Genomic DNA, 17,612 nt, shown 5'->3' with positions numbered 1-17,612 from the left:
CTGGGTCCAGGGGGTCTGTAGACGAGGGTTCCTCTGAGGGTGGTGTTGGGGTCGGTGTGGATCATGAAGTGCAGGTGTTTGGCGGTGCTGAGGGTGTCGTTGGTGTTGGTCGAGACTCTGAGGGTGTTCTTGTGGACGATGGCAATTCCACCTACTACTCCGTTGGTGCGGTCTCTGCGGGAGATCTTGTAGCCTTCCGGGATGGCTATGGCGACGTCGGGTGCTGAGGCGGGGTTCAGCCAGGACTCCGTCAGGAAGGAGACGTCTGGGGCAGTTGAGTCGAGGAGGTCCCAGAGTTTGACGGCATGTTTGCGGGCGGAGCGAGTGTTGAGGAGGATGCATCTCAGGTAGTTGGGTTCATTGGTAGGTAGTTTTGCGGGTCAGATGCTGGTGAAGCTGCAGTACCGGCAGGTGAAGGGACCTTTAGGTGCGCTTCGGGGTGGCCCGGTAGCAGGTGTGTTCTCGTCCCGGGTTGAGTGTGTGGAGAGTGCTGGTGTCGTAGTGCAGTCGAATGTTGTGGTATCTTGGGGTCTGGACTGTTCCCATGAGGCCATTGTGCAACATTCCGTCCATCATCTTGTGTATTTTGCTGTTCACCCTATGTGGGAAGGGTATGCCCAGACGTGGGTCCCGTGCTCACTAAGCCACTGGAGTCAAGCTATCCTGGCTGAAGATGGCTGATAGCCAGAAACCGGTAATAGGATGCTTGATTCCGGTCCAGGAAAGACATGGCTTGGCAGTTCGGTCTGGACTGTTCCCATGAGGCACAGGGTCAAGACTGATTTGCATATGGCCATGTCTGAACTGGGGTGGCTTGGTGAGCGAAATAACGATGGATTAAACCCAGATCTGTTACTGGGGGTGAATGTTTTGCCATTGTGCAACATTCCGTCCATCATCTTGTGTATTTTGTGGTATCTTGGGGGTCCAGGGGTTCTGGCGCTGGGCACGGACGGGCGCAGACAGGCTTGCCTTTGTCACACCTTTGGCGCGCCAGCGGCCCGGCCACCATAAAAAGGGGAGGGGGGAGCAGCTGGGTGGGGGGAACGGGCGAATGGGAGCTGGGTGGTGGGGCCGCAGGGGATTCAGCAGAGGGAAGTGGGACTGGCGAGGGGGCAGGGGATGAGTGGGCGCAGGAGAAGGCGGGCACAGGCCGGGGCACAGGGCACAAAAAACAGCAATTGAGCAGAGAATTAAACAATTTTAACCAGAACTTGGCAGCAGCTAGGTGGAAGCACGGGCGCAGACCGGTGGAGCTATGCGGCGTGGGGAGCGACCTGCCTGGGTGCAGGGTCAAGGGTCGCTCTCACTGTCGAGTAGCGGCCACCATAAGAAGGGGAGGTGGGAGGGAGGAGCAGCTGGGTGGGGGGACGGGCGAATAGAAGCGGGGGCGGGCCACAGGGGACGCAGCGGCGGGAAGCGGGACTGGCGAGGGGGCAGGGGTGAACCGGCGCAGGAGAAGGCAGGCACAGGCCAGGGCACAGGGCACAAAAAACAGTAATTGAGGAGAGAATTAAACAATTTTAACGGGCACAGGATGCAAAACAGCAAGGGACAGAGCGCAGAAACAGGTAAATAAAGGGGGAATAAGACAATATTGACGGGCACAAGATACAAAACAAAACCGGGAAAACAAGTGGAACAGAGGGCAGAAGGGCACAAAAAACGAGTGGAACAGAAGGCCGAAGAGCACAAAACGAGTGGAACAGAGGGCAGAAGATTACAAAAAACTAGTGGAACAGAGGGCAGAAGAGCACAAAAAATGAGTGGAACAGAGGGCAGAAAAGCAAAAAAAATGAGAAAAAACGAGTGAAACAGAGGGCAGAAAGGCACAAAAAACGAGTGGAACAGAAGGCAGAAGAGCACAAAAAACGAGGGGAACAGAAGGCAGAAAAGCACCAAAAACGAGTGGAAGAGAGGGCAGAAGACCACAAAAAACGAGTGGAACAGAGGGCAGAAAGGCACAAAAAGCGAGTGCAACAGAGGGCAGAAGAGCACAAAAAAACTAGTGGAACAGATGGCAGAAAGGCACAAAACAAGGGACAAGCGAGTGGAACAGAGGGCAGAAGAAAACGAGTGGAACAAAGGGCTAAAGAGCACAAAAAACGAGGGACAAGCGAGTGGAACAGAGGGCAGAAAGGCACAGAAAACAGTAGATTAGGAGAGAATTTAAACAATTTTAACGGGCACAAGATACAAAGCAGAGAGGGACAGGGCCGACCAGGTGAACCTCGACCTTGGCAGCAGCTAGGTGGAAGCACGGGCGCAGACCGGTGGAGCTACGCGGCGTGAGGAGCGACCTGCCTGGGTAACTTCAGTAATACTCTTCATGGTGGAAACTCTATCAAACCGCAGATTCCCTCCTTCCTGTTCTGTGGCGTAGACTTCTAGGTGTTAAGAAGGTTACATGGGAATTCTACACACTGTCACGCTTTTAATCTATAATTGACAATCTGGATTCATACATGTGGAATGCTTTAGTGAAAAGTGATTTAAGCACGAAGTGCTGGCACCTCAATACGGCTCTGTGCCATCACTACTAAAGGCGCGGTGAACATACCAAAGGAGTCTGATGGCACCTCCTATTTATGAATGAGTTTGAGAAAAAGTTTCTGTCCATTTTTTCTTTGATTTTATTCAGGAGTGCCTGCAATAGAGATGTAACCTGAGTTGCAGCAACCTTAATGTGGGCAACGAGAGGGGCCTCGGTGACCTCCCGTCTGCCCCCAGTGGTGTGGCCGCTCAGCCAGGCTCCTCACAGTGCACCAAGGCCTGTGTTATTGGCTGTGCTCCCAGTGTGGGCTGTTGAGATCGCCCTCTCACTGCATTGAGACTCACAGGCACTGAAGAAAAATCCATTGGATGTGGGACAGATATTCAAGCACAAATCCTACTGAGCGCGTGGGCTGAGATGTGAGAAGAAATTGCTACATCGTTACTGGCCCATGGGGGTGGCTCGCTTTGTATTACACAGTGTCACATCAGCTTGCACGCCTCATGCGAGAGGCCTGACGCATGAGCTAAAATGGCTAATACTTCCCCCATGCAGACTTCACACTGGTAACAACACACAGTGAAGCATAATTCAGTACAGTTGCATGTGAGGACTTCATGATTATCTGCAGGGTGCATGTTTGACATCTGTGATGCAAGAGGGGCTGCAGCTCCTGTTCTACGTGCATCATGTTGCTTTTAAAAGTGCCATAGAGCAAAATGACATTTGTCCCCAACTCCTGCCCTTTTTAACGAGTTGACATTTGTTGCTCCCAACATATATTGGAAGCCCACCCACTAGTGTATTTTAAATGTAACACTTTTTAATAAAGCAATACATTCATAATATCCTGATAGTAGCGACAATACATAAACAAACAAGGCACATGTAAATTGTAAGGGTGGCTGACTTTTTAGGTAACTTAAAACTTTGTGAGTACTGCCAACCCCTATAAAAAACCCATGTCCATGTATAATTTCAGCTATCGGGCAAACATAAAGATTGAATAGCGTAGGGCTCAATGATGTTACTTCAGGGACCTCACACATTAAAGAATGTGAATCTGAACATAAAGACTCTTTATAGACTTGTAAAGCTTCTGTTTTTCAGGAAGGAGGCGAACCATTTGAGAGCTAAGCCGATAGTTCCAGCCTCTTCCAATCTCTGTATTAGATTTTAATGGGATACTGTATCAACGGCTGTGCTCAGATCCACTAGTATAACTGTGGCTTATCCACCTTGATCAGGGATCATTTCAGCTGTTCAATGACAACTAACAGAACTGTTTCCGTACAACTTCCAGGACGGAATCGCTTTTATGTTGGATGTAAAAGTTTGTAATTCTCCAAGAATGAGGTGAGATGTTTGCTAACAAATTTCTCTGAGATGTTGCTGATGCCAGGGATTAAGGAGATTCCTGTAGTTTTCAGCTTGGTTAGGATATAATGATGGTTTCTTCAGCATAGGTCTCACAATTGCATTTTTCCAGGCAGATTGAATGTTGCTTCTCTCCAGTGAGTAGTTTAAAATGTTGGTCAAGACCAGGATTGCATTTCCACTTTTCATAAATATGTCAGGAGGTGCTGGATCTAACGGGGTTTCAGATTTTACAGTTTTTATGAGCCCTTCAATGTCTTCCTTTCTGACCTCATGGAAAGCTGACAGTTTCTCCTTTGCTATCCCATCTGGACGAGGTTTGTTGGCAACACCATTAGTGTCTATTTCCACTGCCAGAGTGGCACAGATACTATTAAAATTTTCAAGAAAATTATTTGTTATCTTGTTACAGTGGGACTCAGATGGTGAGGGCCTGGACTGATTCACTGGTCAGTTTTATAAAAGATTTGAACATTTTCAATAGCTGATATTGAAAACACACATCACTGTCCCTGAATATTAGATGTAAACACATTTTGAATTTGGAGGAGTGTGCCTGTGTACTGTCAGTGAACTGGCCAAAGAGGGCATGAAAGATCTAAAATTGGATCATAAATTTAAAGCTGTTTCAAACAAACCTCCACAAAATACGTTTGGGAGAGGGCACCCAAATATCCTTGATATGTCCCTGCAAAACATATGAGCAAACATATCTCTATTTATACACGTTTACAAGACAAGGTTAGTATCAAACCCCCTATCTACATTGCTACATCTATGGATTCAATACACATGCCAGTGGGGTTTGATACACCAACCAGTTACTCTCTTTATACATCTTTCATTTCAGAACAAAAGTTATTTTCTTAAAACGTACCTCACGCAGTCAGGTCTCATAGCTTATTCATAGCTATGCATTTATTTGACCTACTAGTGACTTCACAAGTTTTTTTCCTCACACTTTTATGAGTGTTTATATTATATTTACTCAGGATCCAAACTTTTTTCTGACAAGGACACTAGAGGTGTAATCAAGAGATGTTGTATATGAGGGATGGGGTTGATATGGTTAATGGATGTACAGAAAGTTGTCACCTGACTTGGCAGCTCAATTAATTTTGTCAGGTTTAACAAAGAACAATTAGAAAGAGGGAAGTGATAAAGGGATAAGATGCTGGTCCTTCCTGAAATAGATTTCATGGTTCAGAAGAGAGAGGTGAGAAGAGAGAATCAACAGCCTTTCAGTCTAATATAAATGACACCGCTTGCATTCTATCTTTTCATTGTCTGAAGGCAGATCTGTCAGCACGGATTGTTCACCTACTTAAAGTTATCATTTAATTCTAGAAGTATGAATACTTTCAAAGTTTGAGAATCTGCTTGATGCTCCTTCTGGAGAGGGAGACATGGTATCTAAAGAAGGTATGCAAAACTAATTTCAGTACCTTAGGTTCTTTGCAACAATGTCTAGAAATCCCAACTACTATTGCCTCATTTGGCCATGATGGGAAAGGTGACTACTTTAGCACTGGCTTCTGAGATTATAAAATGAGCATGCTAGATCAAATAATTCCTCTGCCCTCTGTTGCGCTGTTGTAACACATTTTTCATCTCTAGGTCATTTTTAAAAGACACTGATGATGACTGTGAGAGAAGACTATTTGGAGCCTTAGCCAATGTAGAGGCTTATTAGCTGCCCCACCAAAGAGGCTTACAATGTATTAGATATGTAAAGACCATGATTGACAATGATTTGTTCGAGAAACAAAAAGAACATACCAGGAGAATCTAAGGTTTACCCTAGTGGATTTTTGCTTCTTTTCAACCTTTTAACAGGTTTTTTTGATGAAGCAAATTTGAAGGTAACAGAGGTTTCATTGATGCACCCAAGTGCAATGGAATTTGTAATTTGGTGAGAGGCATCTTAAAGATGGGCTAAATATCTCTGCAAGCATCTTCAAATTCTCGCAAAATAGCCCTGATGTATTTGATGGCTGGTGTAAATAATCAAATTGTTTGCCTACATTCAGGATATGCATGTTAGTCAGCTGATGTTACAGGTCAGTACCTATTTCTATAATACCAAATTTTAATAGATTATTGATTGCTCAATGATATGATGCAACTGTGTTTAAATGTGTTTGACTTTCAGATTGCCTACAAATCAGACACCGGTAATGATGAGGTGGACTACAACTATCCAGCTACACTTGCGCCTTCATATCAGACAACAAGAAAGCTGGTGCCATTAAAAGATGTAAGAATGAGATTTGATCCAACATTTTATTTCACACTGAGAAACATAGCTTGCACTTGTATGTACCTGTCATGTCAAAGAGTACTTGAGCCTCTAGTCTGGCCACAAAGGTTAGGTGTTGTATTGTCATTTGTAGCGGAGAAGATGGGTAATATGTTGCAACAATTCATATCAGAGGGAGTTTGTCAGAATATCATAATGACTAGGAAGTAACTTTAAAAATGGATTTAAGAGAGTACCTGGGTATCAGAAGTTGCAGTAACACATTCATGAATCCTCTCAAATTGTATAACACTAGTTTAGACCAAATAGGGAGTCGAGAGCTGATGCCTTATGAAATATTTACATTAGTGCACCCAATTACCTTGACTGTCACTCCTTTGTCTTGAACAATGTATCAATCCTGATAATTACTCTGAATTGTTATTAACTCCGTTTGGCTCCGGGCCCCATAGCGCTAGAACAGTAGTTAGAATTTTAAATATGCAAAGTCAAAGTAATACCAGGTAGAGGTAATGGCCAGGACCAGCATCATTGTAGGGTTGTAGCAGTGATCGTTCTCTGTAATAAATGCCAATGTGGTGACTTATTCCAATTCTATTCCATTGATAGGAAAGACCTGACACAGGACAGTGGCAAGTGTCTTAACCATCTGCCAAGATCCCCATCACAACTTCCACAAATTGCCACTTTTATGGGTTGCATCCAAATAAAAGCAATTTCCTCAATGATGCTCTAAATGTTTTATGTTATGCTGAGTTGTGTTATGTTTGATTTGGTCATTATACTAAAGTTGACCGGAATGAAGAACAGGCTCTTTGTGACAGGTTTTCTGAAAGGATCTTCTTGTTGTGCTTATTCTAGGTGAACTACCGTCAGAGCATTGACAAAGTGAAGTACAGCTCATTGACTAATACTCCAGGAATGATACAAGCCAAAATTAATGCACAGCAGCTGAGTAATGTAAGTATTACAGTTCACTTCAGATACTTTTAGAGTTAGAAATGCAGCAATATCCACAAGCCTACTGTCATTTGGAATATGTGTGTGGTGGGGGGCCTAGTACGAAGTTTTTTCACGCTCTTGAAGAATCTGTCAAATCATTTTGTGTCTCTGTTAGGGTGCTCGTATGCATGCTAACCAACAATGCCGTAAATGTGCATGCAATCTGCAGTTGTTTTAGGTCAATATGAAAGCTTTCTAATTATTTACATTTTGCAAATGCATGAACATTTTAAAGTCATCATCATAAAGAAAGGTTTTCTATGATCTGCTAATTTTCTGTTCTCTTATGCATGTAATGTTGATCATAGCTCTACATGGCTTGCATGATTTTTTGTCGAATTTACATTTGTATGCTTGACTTCTCTCAACATCCAGTTTGTAAGCCTTACTCTTCACTGTTAATAATGGAAAGAACAATTTCACATCACATCAGTTACAATTAATTAAGGAGAAAATGAATTATCCTAAAGAAATATGTTCCTATATTTATGCTTTTTCCCCTTCTCTGCGTTGTTTCATCGTCATACTACTATCTAAAGGTTGTCATAACCATTAAATAGATTGCAGAATGCAAATTGTTCAATCTGGATGAAATTTCCATAGAGTTATATGATTCTTCAAGGGTTTCTGATCACACCTTGCTGTTGCATTGCGGTGGGTCCTATCTTCTGTAACACAATAGAAGAACCTCTGGACTGACCTATCTAATTTCAACATTGGTATGACTCAAGATAAACATTTTTCTACAAGGACACAGCAGAACTAATTCGATACATACAAAGAACAATGATTAAGGCTTTATTTATCATTTATTTCTCTTAATTTGTCATTTATTTCAAAAAGCCATTTCTTTGGTTATTTTTTCGAAAAAGGTTTTTTTTAAACATATGCAAAAACATAAATACACATTTGTCATTCCTATGGAATAGAAAATAATAATTTAGCAATTAGTGCAGACACAAAATTTCAAATGACAACCCCACCTAAACATTCCATGATAAAAATAAAGTTAAACGAAGGCAACTTTATTCATTCATCCATATCAGTCTCACCAGTCATACTGACCATACATACTATTTCTAACATACTACGCACAAAGGATCTAGAAAAACAGACAACTAACCTAGTTACACAGAGAAACCCCCAAAGGGGGATATTTTTTAGATGTTATACATAGATATCAACCCCAAGTTTTTCGTTTTCTATCTTTCATTTTGGGAATCCTTTTCAGTTGGATTTTCAGTTGTCTGTGAGCGGCCAACGTACGTTTCGGTGCAAGAGATCAAATTATGCCACCTTCATCAGGGCCAATAAATATACAGTATACTTGAAGGTAGGGGTGTCTTCACATCTACTTATGCTGCAAAAGCAGCGCTAATACAGGTTGTGCAATAAGTTCACGATTTTTTTAGGAAAATTTCTGCAAGAGTATAAGGTTCCAGGCCAGAAAAAATGGGGGTCTTTATCTGCTATCCCCAAAGCTGCAATATCTAGTCCCGTGTCTCAATATAGGGACAGAAAGCTCGTCTCTTTTCTCCTTCTCTCTATTCTGATAAGAAGATTCTCCTTTTGAAATTGGTCTGTCTCAGAGAGAGAAATATACAGTTGATTGATATAATTGAAGTGTAATTCTATCTTTTAGTATCTGTAGTTTCCACCCAGAGCGTGTGATCACTCATCAGGGTGGTTAGCTCTTTCCTTCGCTGGCGTCATCTATAATGTGGCTGGCCGGTGTCTACAGCTACTAAAAGATAGAATTACACTTCCATTATATCAATCGATTTTGGAGCATAGCGGTGGACACAGACTAATGGTTGCTTTATTGAAGCCTGGAGAAGACGTTATGTAATATACTAGATACTTTTGTTCCTCCTTATCCCCATACGGTTCATCCCTCGAGAGTACAAACCTTGTCTTATTTGTACAACCTTAAAAAAAAAGAATTATATTACCACAGCATTTTTTAACATGACATATATATATATTCACTGAAAAAACACAGGTTTCAGGCACGTTATAGATAGTTGAACATTTCACTCGAACAAAACCAGAGAAATTCGGCCGTTATAGTTAGTTGAGCTAACTATAACTCATGCCGCTGCAATGCACTGCTGATGACGTCACATATTACATCATTCATGACATGGTCAGTGGCATCACTGATGACATCACTGATGACATCTCAAATGACATCACTGATTACATCATCCACGTGATAATCGGATGCACCTCCTCATACCCTAATATAGGGTATGATTAAAACTACCTCTAAGTCAGAGGTGCAGAAAGATGCTTTTTAAGTAGTAGTCCTGTTTGCAGAGTGGTGGAGAAAGGGTGCTGGGTCTCCGACCAGAGCTCAGGAATTCCGCTGCATAGGACTTAGAGGAGGTACCAAGAGGGCCTCTTGGCCCCCAAATTCCTTCAGAAACAAAATGGACTTCATCCCCCATCCCGTATTCTGCCAGGAGGCGTGTTTGCAAAGTGGTGAGAAAGGGAGGCATGTCCTCCTTAGATGTCTTAGCAATCCTACTGACTTACTACAGGTAACAAGAGGGGTAGTTTGCCCCCAGCAATAACCTTGGGGGCCAACTACCCCTCCTATTACCTCCAGTAAGTCTCACACTGCAGGATTGCTAAGTTCTTATAACAGCCCTCGCCCCTTTTGCCCACCACTCTGCAAACACGCTCCCTGGCGCGCTCTTGGATGGCGATTAAAGTCCCCTTTGCTTCTGGGGGTCCTTTAGGGACCAACTAGCTTATGTCTTACCTCCAGTAAGCCCCATGCAGTGGGATTCCTGGGAGGTGGACAAAGGATACGCCCCCTTTCTCCACCACTCTGCAAACACACCCCCTAGCGCGTTCTAAGTTGGGGGATTAAGTCCCCTTGAATACTGAGGGTCCCTGGGGGCCAACTAGCCCACCAGGTACCTCCAGAACACGCCACACAGCTGGATTGCAGAGAGGTGGTCCAAGGCCATGACCCCTTTTACACCACTCTACAAATGTGCCGCTTGGTGCACTGCTGGTGGGGCAATGAGGTCCTCTCGTGTCCTGAGGTCCTCAGGACACAAGAGGACCTCATATCCCCACGATCAGTGCACCCCAATGCCACGTGTCAGCACGCCAAAAAGAGGTGGTCCAACATTAGTCTAGGCTCCATCTAGCACTTCCAATACTTTTTCCTGAAAATACTACCAGCACGTATGAATAGGAGAGGGTGCCTGGCCTTTTTTTTACTGCTGGTCCGAACCCTGTGGCTGTCTCTTCCTCTTGGCTTTCATGGCACCTCTCTTCATGTTCCAATCACACTTTACAACTTTGTAAGTTGCTAACTACCTAGTCATGTTGTTTTTTTCTATTATACTATGGGTAACTGAACACTGTACATGTATTATTTAACAGAACATATACCAGAACATACTATCACATATTATAGCATACATTCACATACTATAACAGCATAACGTGTAAATTAGCACTTCATTGACTCACGGCATATTGACTGCTTTATTTCTTAGTTCCTTGTTACATCCAGATTACTCTGTACATATGCATTGCATCATACCTAGTGGTTACACTGTGCTTGCCTGTGTAAGATCGCAAATGTTTGGTACATCATGCATACCTTGTGCTTACTTGCTTGCTTGCTTTATCATGCCTGCTCCTTCCAAAGAGCCCCCTTGGAGATTGTGCTCATAGATTGGCATGACATCCTGCTGACCACACAAGCTTGCTTATTAAATCAAGGCAGTACCACAAGATCGCCTTCCGTGAATACAGAGCGACGAGGCTGGTGGAAAGGATGTTTTGTGTGCTTTTCTGGAAAAGATGAAAGTTGGGAGGAATATGATTTAAAGATTATTCAGTATCAATATTCTGTGTCCACCTGCTTGTATAAAAGTGTTTCAATGAGGATGAGACTGGCAGGATTGGGGTGGGGGAAGGGAACAAGTGTAGGAAGTAGTGGATTATTTGACTTCACAGGGAACGGTGCTTTGCCTGCTATTAACTTGTATGTAAGCCAGAGGTTTATAAGTGTTTTCTTGGTCCTTACCAGCCGCCATCACCATTTTCAAAGATGGGCCATTTTCTCTTTTTTCTTAAAGTCAATTATTAGGATTGCTACAGAATATGAATAATTTTGACAGCATGTTTAACTTGTATTGCCATATCAGCACAAAACTGGTAGTGGTGTATCGGCACAATCAAGTTTGGAGTTTACCACTGTGCTCACTGCATGCAGTCGTAGGCCAATGTAGGTGAGAGTATTTCTCATTTGCTTAAATTAAACAAGTATATAATGACCACTATTTCCTAGTGGGTGCACGAGAGGTGATGATTTATGGATAAAGATTGGGGGGGGGTGAACAAGAAGGTGGAATTTGTGTTGCTGATTTAGAAAGATCAACTATGGCTTTGACCTGTTGAATTTAAGTTCAGTTCTTCCTATTCAGACATTTTGAGACATGAGCGAAGTGACCTTGGCCTCCCAAGTAGATCTAGATGTCAACTGTGTAGTAAGTGCTGGTTTGAAGGCAGTAGTGGCCCATGGCAGTCATTTTATGAGCATTTGGAATGAAATGGAGTCAAAAGCAGCAGGTAGTAAGAAATATTAAAGTATGAATTTGGAGTTGGCCTGGGCTAGAATAACATCACCATTGATCAGGTGCAGTGCCACATAAGGTACACAAGCTGATTAGCAGGATTCTAGGACACGATGAACTTATAGAAGCTGTATTTCCAAAACCAAATTCGTTCTAGGATCTTGACAGTTCATGAGAGGCCAGACATAGTGTAATATTTTTTACACACTGATGGGCCTGTTTGGGCAGTCAGGTTGGTGACTGCTTGAATGGTGCTATGACAGCAGTGTTATTTCAGATAATTATGAGATCCTGTAAAGATTGAAGAGTGAAGAAAAAGGTATTAGTTTGTGCATGTACAAGAAGAGGAAATCTAAATTGTGGTAGTTGTTGAATTTGTTATTGGTGTTTTGCGGACTTCTGCCATGAAAATCACATTCAGACTGTTCCTGAAGACTTGTCAAGTGACAAAACGTCATACTATGTAAGGAGGCTTCCAGTCTTAATTTGATACAGTAGTTTCTGCACCAGCAGTTAATCATAAATACCAGTGCTTTTCATGAGCACCAGTTAAGGATGGTTTCATTTATGGTAGGCATGGGGAGGTTAAGTGATTTTCCCAAAATACACAGGATGTTGAGCCAGGGCTGAGACTTCGACCTGGTTCTCCAGCTCCGAAGTTTGAAGCTCTGGCCATTATGCCACATCCTCTCCCCATTTTCATGGCTAGTAGTTTGTTCTGATTTTGGCGGCGCTAACAGGAGAAATGGTGCAAGCGGCCTCCTGATGAGAACCCAGGCACTTATTTTGTCTACAAATTAACCACTGGAGGTTTCACATATCTTTTAAACATATGGGGGAGTTCTCTGAGGTGGATATTGTCACAGAGAAGTCTTCCTTTGTAATAAATACAATATTTTAATAAGAGATTTGGCCTTCACAAGACTGTTTGGGTTTGTGCCAGGTATATGCAGAGTAACCTATGTTTTGAGAGGTCGCCTGGATGGCATTTGGCTGGAGAGTGAGCCAATTTTATGTTCCTTCATGCTGGGGTGTGATATTCCTAAACCCTAATGCATGGGAGGTCACCTGAGACAGAAGGAGGCAATGTGGTGTCAATGAAAAGATTGAGGTTTGAGCCCAAACTGGGCTGGGTAGTGGTTAATCTGGTTAACCACTTTCAACGAAGAGGGGTTAGTAGAAGTTAAAGAGGCAGAGGAAGCAATCCTTCCATGATATAGATATGGAATCAGCCAAGTTGGCTGCTTTATCTCGGACTTGGCTAGTGAACTTGGATGTGTGGTGGAGCAAGTGACAAAGGGGTTGAATAAGTGTGTGGTCTCTGAATTCTGAGTCTCCTTTCGTCCAAAGGTTGAAGTTGCTATCAGCTATGTCCTCAGCGGCTAGAACGGTGGTAAAGTCAGTGAAGAATGCTCCGTATGCACTGAGAGCATCAGAGAAGAGGATGCTCTGTAATTCAATTAGCATGCTTGCACTGTTCCCAGCGTGTGATTAATGACAATCTCTATCAAAAACATTCGTAAGACTGTATGTTATTACACTCTCTTTTTGTATTGCTGTCTGGCAGCTGAATTATCGAGCTCAGTATGAAAAGACCAAGGCCAACTACACTCTTCCGCAGGATGTGCCTCACCTTGTCAAGGCCAAGGCTAATGCCGAGCTATTCAGTGGGGTAAGCATACCGTTGCCATGGAGAACTACAATACCCATAAATGATGTGCTTCCACAAATGAACTCAACGCACCCATTGTAAGTCGTGATTATTTGTCATTTAAAATGATAAACCACAACACAAATGATTTTATATATATATATATATAGATAGATAGATAGATATATACATACATCCATACACATTATATAAAAGTGAGACTAAAACAATCCATCTCGGTCTTATGACTAAGGGCCTGAGGGTGCAGTTCTCATCAGGGCGACAGAGTATTTTACTCTGTCTCCCTGACAGTGTAACAACACCAAATGTAGAGATGTCTGCTGTCCTAGAGGACTTCTCTTACATTAGTAAGTGCCAAGGGCACAGCACTTCCTGTCATTGCATTGAAACTGTTCTTATGGCTTCATCAACATACAACAGTTGACATGCCATAAACATGAGGGAGCTGTACGGTACACTTTCAATTTCTTCTTTTTTATTGTCAAAGTGTATATTCCAAAGCAGGATTTTTGAAAATAAAAAAAACTATAAATGTTTTTACTTTCACTTACCACAATGTTTTGTTTGGGGGTAATCGAAAGTAAAAACTTCCCATTTCTATGAGCATACTCCATCAGGCCATCAGAGGTCTATGACAGAGACAGATTAGTCTCCGCCGCTGACATTAAGAAGGTCTGTCCGACTCTAGATGAGGTGGGCGGGCCTTCAGTACAGGGGAAAGGGTACTCCATCGCCATTGCGACAGAGTACACTTTGCGCCACACTTTAAATCAGGCCCTTACACTTGAAGCATTGCTGCTTATCTGTGGATCAGATAGAGTACTCTGAAACAGAGGGATTAGCTTTCCTCATTAGACAATGATATTTGGAAAGAGAACGGTCACAGATGTATCACCTGTTCCTTTCATTGGTATATTCATATGCTCCTTACAATTTGTTTTTTTGTTTGTTGGGCAAGGAAGACTTCAGTGGGAACTGAATTCTACAACATAGGACCCTCATTAAGTTCACATGCTTAAAGGAATATAATTACCCAGAAGCACATGATAGTAAAACACTATATTTAGTTAATTAGGACGCATATTAGGTAACCTTTCTCTGCTGGGTAACCTCTTCACTTCATTAGGATCTATGCTTTCAGTAGCAAATGGTATATAATTCCAGCTCCAATGCACCCGCCTTACTTCTTTTTTGTTGCTGTCGGCATTCATTCTATGGACATTGCTGTTGTCACTTCACGTTGCCTTGTTTATATTTCAATTTATTTTTTAAATGTGATTTTTGCTAAGGGCTCTTGCAAATTCTAATTTTTCCTGCATGCAATTTTCTCAAACATTTCCAGAGAAAATATTTTGCCCCTCTGTTTCAACATGCATTTGTTCATTTGTTTTACTACCTCTAGGTAGTCATCATATTGTATTGATTTTTCTGGAGTTTTATTTCATTTTCTTAAAGTTCTTGAGAGTGAAAAAAGAACAATTTAAATGTTGTACTTATATGTGGTTGACAGAAAAAATAATGAAGAATACCTTTGTTGTTTCATAGGAGGGCATGAGAATTACAATGGGGAGACCTATACAGTATTAATTCTTAAACCCAAGATGGTTAATAAGTTTATGATTTGAGACACTGAGAACAGGCTGCGGAAGTGGTCTCCAACATCATTCCCTCAACGAAAGAAGAGAATATTGAACATGCTTGCCTTTCCCATCCCTTGATTTATTTCATAGAAACGTCAGGCTCCATCTATACCTAGGCTAAGTCCTCCAGGTGAAAATCAGAAAACATTTGAAAATAAAATAAAAAATACCCATTCTTTGAATTAATTTAAAACCAATCAGTGAACAAGAATTAGATCAAATCGAAAATCAGATAAATGTCAATTATTTACATTCTTATTTGAAGAAAGTAAGTTAACCAAAAGATTGAGACATTGAACTTTAACCAGATTTTTCAAGAGGCACAAACATTTGTTTAAAAGGGTGGTCCCATTTCCACGATATGCCAAGGAACATATATAAAATATTCTCTAATGGAAAGAGAGGGAAGAGGGAAAGAACGTCATGACTCGGACTGGATTGCCCCATCCTATCAGGAAACTTTGTTTATGTTCCGCATCTTTTGGTTGTATTTTTCCACTTGTAGATATAGAGAAAATACAGAAGATACTTTGATTGTGTCATAGGAAAGAATTCACTCAATTTGTTTTAACCTAAATTTTGTCCCAACGATCAGTAGCGGCCGGTGGTGGCAGTGCTGCTGGGCAGTGGGGCGGGGTGGGGTGGAGCAGGGTGGGGGTAGTAAACTATGGAATACGGCCCAATGGAGGTAAGTAAATTAATAAATAAATAAAACGAATTTTGTTGCGCGCGCTGCATCGCATTTGGCAATGCAGTGCGCGCAAAGACATTTGTTTTATTTATTTATTTGTTTACTTACCTCTGTTCGGCCGAATGCCGTAGTTTACTACCCCCACCCTGCTCCACCCTGGCCCCGCCCTGCAGCACGCCCACCACTGGCTGCTACTGCCAACGATATGCAAATGCAGAGAAACTGTAACAGCTTTTCTGCAAAGTTTGAAATTTGTGTCTTCCGTTTTAAGATAAATAACAAATTAGAGCACAGTTCAAGGATAAAGATTTTAATTGAAATAGAAAGAAAGGTTCACTCCCATCATCGCTGAAAATTTCACAAATCGAGTTATTTAAATTGTTTTGATGTTACCATTTTATTCTGTGGCGCAGCAGAATGAACTTCATAATGTCACACATCACCCTACAATTCTATTTATTGGACTGGGATACAAGAAAAGTCCAATTGTTGTAAAGCACTACTTCAAGATTGTAAAATATTTCTAAGCCTCATGGTTTTAGCAGATGTGGATTCTAACACAAAGGAAGATAAATTGATGTGTCCAGTATCCCACCGTTTGGTCAAGTGAGTTAGCCAGGATTAGAGCTCAGTTACACTAGTTTCTAGGCAACTGTATCCTGGCCTCCAATTTACATTTCCTCTATTAGGGCCTGATTTAGAGTCTGGTGGATGGGATATGTGGTCACAAACACAATGGATATCCCATTCACTGAATTAAAAGTGCATTGTATCTGATGGCACCTGTAATACGGCAGACGGAGTATCCGTCACGTTTGTGATGGAGTATCCCATTCATCAAATTCTAAATCAGGCCTTCAACTACTTCACCATGTTGATTACAGATGACCATGGTCTGGGATTATTTTGTTATAGCATTTTGCCATTAGATTTTGTTTTGCAAAAAATAAAAAATAAATAATAATATTTAATTTGCTGAAATATCTTTTGAGGCAGGGGTAGAAATGGAAACAGATGGGAAAATGTTGGAAATTACCATCTTTTTGCATGGTGTATCCCAAGACTTTTGCCTTAAAAGTTTTGCTGGCTGTAGAACTTTACCCCTACTAACCAGTAGTAAAGTGCCTGTGCTCACACTTTCAACATGATGAAATTGGCATACTGCTGAGTGGCATATTTAACATACCTATAAGTCTGTAGCGTATGGTACGAAAGTGTAGTTCAAGCATGTATGTTAAATGTCACAAGTGGACTGCAGCACCTCTTCTGTCATCCACTACAGTGACAGTGTGAACATGACTGCAGGCCTATCCTTTGTACTTTGGCTGTGCAGATTTAAGACGTTTGACAGGTCTATACCTTCAAGTTAAATGTTAATAGGTCACCCCTAAGCAGGCATTACAGGCTATAAGGCAGGGTGCATGGAATTTAAAAGTAGGACATAGAAAAAGTATAACGATAAACGTAACCTTATGGTAAAAAGGCCCTAAAAGCAATTTTCACTGTAGCAGTGTTTGCTAGTCCATAGACAAGAACTGGGGTGCATTATTAACCGGAATAATGTTATCTTCAGCTTGGAAGCAGCTGCAGATTTCTTGGTTATTTTGAAAACGATTACTCTCCATCCTGGGAGTTTTGTTTTAGAAGTGTTCTCCTTCTGCAGAGGATGGATTGATACAGGAAGATCATGAACAAAATTAACCACATGCAAGGGGATAACTGGTGCAACAACAGTAACGAGGAAAAGCATCCCTTCAGTAATCCTGCCTTGCCTCCCTGCTTGATTCACTGGACAATGTGCCACGTTTAGTGCTGTATCTAGTGCTCTGGTCCCACTGGAGCTGCTGACCCAACTACTAGTCTTTTATTGTT

General features: G+C 42.0%; 1 protein-coding gene across 2 annotated transcripts in view; it reads left to right on the top strand.

Annotated features, from left to right (window-relative positions):
* Positions 1-17,612, top strand: part of NRAP (nebulin related anchoring protein) — a 360,104-nt gene that overhangs the window by 166,776 nt on the left and 175,716 nt on the right. For both annotated transcript variants that reach the window (XM_086922847.1, XM_086922846.1), the window contains 3 exons: positions 6,024-6,128; positions 6,993-7,091; positions 13,305-13,409. In XM_086922847.1, coding sequence (XP_086778973.1) covers positions 6,024-6,128; positions 6,993-7,091; positions 13,305-13,409 — 309 coding nt within the window. The remainder of the gene's footprint in view (positions 1-6,023; positions 6,129-6,992; positions 7,092-13,304; positions 13,410-17,612) is intronic.

Source organism: Lissotriton vulgaris, chromosome 5 (genome assembly GCF_964263255.1).
Source record: "Lissotriton vulgaris chromosome 5, aLisVul1.2, whole genome shotgun sequence".
NCBI classification, from domain to species: domain Eukaryota; kingdom Metazoa; phylum Chordata; class Amphibia; order Caudata; family Salamandridae; genus Lissotriton; species Lissotriton vulgaris.
This window is presented reverse-complemented; position numbering and strand designations above follow the sequence as displayed.